Source organism: Crocuta crocuta, unplaced genomic scaffold (genome assembly GCF_008692635.1).
Source record: "Crocuta crocuta isolate KB4526 unplaced genomic scaffold, BGI_CrCroc_1.0 scaffold506, whole genome shotgun sequence".
NCBI classification, from domain to species: Eukaryota; Metazoa; Chordata; class Mammalia; order Carnivora; family Hyaenidae; genus Crocuta; species Crocuta crocuta.
In genome coordinates, this window is record NW_027528991.1 from 2,805,323 (window position 1) to 2,809,581 (window position 4,259).

General features: G+C 56.9%; 1 protein-coding gene across 1 annotated transcript; it reads left to right on the top strand.

Annotated features, from left to right (window-relative positions):
- Positions 1-1,367: 1,367 nt before the first annotated feature.
- Positions 1,368-3,037, top strand: MPC1 (mitochondrial pyruvate carrier 1). Its single transcript, XM_077757376.1, has 3 exons — positions 1,368-1,483; positions 2,047-2,179; positions 2,546-3,037. The coding sequence occupies exons 1-3, from the start codon at positions 1,441-1,443 to the stop codon at positions 2,568-2,570; spliced, it is 201 nt and encodes a 66-aa protein (XP_077613502.1). The 5' UTR covers positions 1,368-1,440; the 3' UTR covers positions 2,571-3,037.
- Positions 3,038-4,259: the final 1,222 nt, after the last annotated feature.

A 4,259-nucleotide genomic window follows, 5' to 3' on the forward strand; every position in this document is an offset into this window, starting at 1 on the left:
GCGCAGAGCAGGGCTGTGGAGGGAGGTTAAATAGAAACAGCTAAAAGCAGACCAAGTGGAGAAAGGCCTGGTCAAGACGGGAGGAGAGGAAGACACTGCGGTGATGGCTGGGAAATGAGGGGACTCCCAGGGAAAGGACAGCTGGGGGAGGAAGGAAGCCGGCGACGGAAGGCTGGGGACCCTCCCTCACCAGCCGCCTGGGAGGCAGGAGAGAGAAGGGGCAGCGGCCGCCCGTCATCCGGGTACAGGAAGTTCAGTTTCCAGCGGCGTGTGTCTCCCCCACATAACATCCAGTCTAATGACAAGAGGACTCGTTGGCCGCCCCAGAACCTCCGAGGTTGTTCACACGCGCCGTGTCTCATTCGCGGGGTCCTGGCTCGGCGGTAGGCTGTTGGCGTCCCTGCCCTGTAGGAGCCCTGACGCGTCCCCCGTTTCAGGCCACGTCCCTGTACGCGTGCGAAGTAAGCACTTCAGAATATACTCTCCTGTCACGCCAGGTGCCCTTCCCCTTATTGCTCTTGGACTCCCCCCCCCCCCCCCCCCCTTGNCCACGACTCCTGGTCAGCGGTGGAGGGGACTCAGCGTCCGGATGTATCTCAAATGCTCTGGCCGGCAGCGGCGGATGGGTCGCTGCTTAATATTCTGAAAACTAAGAAGGGTGTTTAGCCAACGATGTGGGGTTTCGTATTTTAAAGTATTGAAACCTGTGCATTAAAACACTTTTTAACTTAATAGAAAAGCCACGTTTATTAAGTCGGGCGCTGCTGCTGTTAAACACGGGCGACTTCATCATGGTTCTGGGGCAGCTGCGGTCACCGCATGGTGGTTTTGCCGTCAGAAGTCGTTTCCAACCTTAACTTCTCCGTATCGGGGGCTCTGAGTGTGGATTTCCAGGGCCTCTGATCTTAATATCGTTCATACGAGCTGAAAAGCAGGTTCTCCCATTTTAAGTTACTTTCTTCAGGAAAAATGTCCAGTTGAGGTCCTGCATGGCAAGAGATGATGACAGATATCTTAATGGGGGTTTGACGGGAGTCTTGGTAGACGTAAACATTACGTTGCGGAGGATAGCTGTAACGAGGTTTCAGCTGCCGTAAGAGGGAACTGGGTAAGAAGTTAGTCGGGTTTAAAGTTCTCTCAGTAGGGGGGCGGGGGGACAGTCAGGTTCCCTGGTGGGAGCTGGGAGTCGGTGGGGACCAGATGCTCTCTGCCTCCGGGCTCGCCTTTGGAGAGCCGCTCAGTGCTGGGCCCACATTTGAACAGCCACGTGCCCAGATGGTGAGGGGTAAACCTGCGGGCCAGGCACACGGTGGCGACGACCCGTCCCCCCGCAGCTCCGTGGCCGCGCCTTACCCCCCCTTCCCCTCCCTCCTCTCATTTCTGCAGCACTTCTGGGGCCCCGTAGCCAACTGGGGCCTTCCCATTGCTGCCATCAATGACATGAAGAAGTCTCCGGAGATTATCAGTGGGCGGATGACGTTTGGTAAGGACGCGGCTGTGCGTGCCTGGGAGGACTTCGGCGGGCAGCGGGCCGCAGCGGATAGGGCTCCCGCGTGTAGGGACATGTAGGGTGGCACGGCGTCAGCGGGGTGCCGCTTGTCCACGGGGAGCAGACGGCAGAGCGGTTTTGAAATGTTATCTAGGAGGCGTTAAGGTCCTGTGTGCCTTTCAGATCGACACACAGCCGGAAAACGTGTCCTCTTGAACTTCTGTTTGGAAGAAGTGCCTTTAAGTGTATTTGGAAGCCGCCTCCTTGGCCATGCAGGTGCTGTTGCGGGATTAGGTAGCAGCCCTTTGAGGCGGTCCTGAGGGGACAGAAGGCAGCTCCTAGCGCGCTCCAGCCAGCAGACATGTCCTTGAAATGTTTAATAAGTAAAATGCTGCACAGTAAAGTGGAGGACGGGCTTCCCATCATGGGAGCACGTAAGCGACGGCTTTTACCGTCTGTCACAAGCTTTAGCAGAAGAGATTCTCGTTCTGATTAAGGAGATCAGGCCGCTGGTCCCTGAGCGGGAACTCATCGCTGCGCTCTGATGTCTCTGGCAGCTCTCTGCTGTTACTCCTTGACGTTCATGAGATTCGCTTACAAGGTGCAGCCTCGAAACTGGCTTCTGTTCGCCTGCCACGCCACGAACGAAGTAGCCCAGCTCATTCAGGGAAGTCGCCTTATCAAACACGAGTAAGCACATTCCGATTCACCTGCGTTTGCTTTGAGGAACTGCGGAGAATGAAACTCAAATCCTGAGGCCCTGGGCAGGAGGGGCGGGAGTTTGTGCGCAGAGACCACGTGTTAGCGGCGGGGAACCTGGGTTCTGGGCAGAGATGTGCTGTTGAGAAAGAGAAAATACGCTGCTGAGTTCAGAACAGTGCTTGCAGTGCGGGTTTGCTTATTAAAACGTGCACGTTAACGTGAAGGAGGACGTTACTGTTTCTATAAAACGTCGAGTTCTAATCAGTGTGAAGATGTCGTCTTCAAGGCATCCAGGTCCTTCGAGGCCGGCAGTGACATGTGTTTCTCACCGAGTTTTTCTGTGTTGATTTCCAGGATGACTAAAAAGCCATCGGCGTAACAAGGGAACATGAGACACCAGCTGTTGGAAGGGAAGCGTGTGAGCCGCCGCCGCGTCCGGGTCCGTCCTCAGAACAGGCTTGCCGGGGAACCAGGCCGAATGCTCTTCTTACTAACCAGTTCTTCTAGAAATAGCTGAGAGCCCCAGGCCGGCTCTCTGCTGCCTTACACGCACTGACTGTGTTCCCTCTCTGCAGAGTAGCCCCACAGATGCAGTCTAGTGACTCCCGATGGTGGTTTTATTGCAGGAATGTGTACAGCACCTGTTGGAATTTACTTAATGAAAAACTGAAGAGAACACTTGTAATTATTAGCATCTAAGTACTCGGAATTCTTCGCTGTAATGACCACGGGACCCGACAGCTGGCCACATGCTGAAATCTCATTGCCAACATTTAATGAAGTGCATATTTCCATGCAGTGTGTACTAACTGCTGGATCTTAATGGCAATAAATGATTTAAATTTTTGTCACGAGTGTGATTAAGCATCTTGCTGTGTTAAGAAACCACAGAACTAGAATGTTCCTGGACTTTGTGCATAGAGTGGGACTCCTTGAAAATTAGGGAGGTAGCTAATTAGGGGGGATGGCGAGCTGGAGGCTGGTTTCTGGAAGGCCCGAGCGGTCGCTCGGAACGCGCCCTTTCCTCCGGGCGATGTTAGGAGGTGCACCCAGAGGTGGCACCTGGTGAGGCCCTGCAGTAGCTGATGTCAGAGCCGCACCATGTCCCTGAGAGCCGCCGGGTGACAGCCCCACATGGGACAGGCGCGTGTCCCCAGCTCCGGGGAGGCAGCCCGGGAGGCCGCGGTGCTGACCTGTCCGCTACACCGTGCGGTGGACTCCATGGGTGGCGGCGCTGCTTCCTGCTGCCTGTGGCTGGCACGTGTGTCTGAGTCATTTCTCTGCTGTCACTTTCTTTTCTTTAAAGGCGCTAGACCGTTGACAAAGCGTTTTCACCGGAGTTCTCTCTTGAGAGCTGCACACAGGCTGGCGAGGCAGCCAGGCTGCTGCTGCCCTTCCGGAGGTGGGGGTGCGGCCCCACGGGGACACTGCCTCCGTGGCCTCCTCAGGCCCCTTGCTCTACACCTAACCCGAGGGGGGCGTCAGGCCAGAGAACCCAGCGACCAGAGCCCAGACTGGCTTAGTGACATTATGACAACACATTACAGTCCGGTTGTGCGAGTGGAGCTGCTTGTGAGAACCCCACGCCGTGCGGGGTGTGAGGGAGCCGCTGAAACCCGCCTGGGCCCCGCTCCGTGCCGGCCGCCGCTGCCGTCCTGGTCTGCGGTCTTCCTCTTTAAAAGAAAAAATTTTTTAAGTTTATTTCCTTAGAGGAGTGCACGAGCGGGGGAGGGGCACAGAGAAGGAGAGACAGGACCCCAAGCAGGCTTTGCGACATCAATGCCGAGCCCGGCGTGGGGCCCAGACCCACAAACTGAGACTGTGGCCCAAGCCGAAACCAAGAGTCGGACGCCTAACCCACTGTGCTGCCCCGGCGCCCCGGGAGCTTCCCCTTTGTCCCTTGGGAGAATTCTCGTCTGCCCGTCGTTCGTGCTGGAGGGGAGCGCGGGGCTCTCCCCCTGAAGGGACAGCTGTAGCCGGGGGCCCCAGCGCAGACCCCGCAGACGTTCGAGCAGGAGGGGCCTGATGGCGCGTCTGCAGGCGCCTCCGTGGGCCCCCCGCACCTCCA

What these genes read in the sequence shown, in the direction of transcription:
- MPC1 (XM_077757376.1), top strand. Translation starts at nt 1,441, where the DNA reads ATGAAGAAGTCTCCGGAGATTATCAGTGGGCGGATGACGTTTG. An exon ending in CAGTGGGCGGATGACGTTTG is followed by an intron (nt 1,484 to 2,046) that starts GTAAGGACGCGG and finishes TGTCTCTGGCAG; the next exon opens with CTCTCTGCTGTTACTCCTTG. An exon ending in AGTCGCCTTATCAAACACGA is followed by an intron (nt 2,180 to 2,545) that starts GTAAGCACATTC and finishes GTTGATTTCCAG; the next exon opens with GATGACTAAAAAGCCATCGG.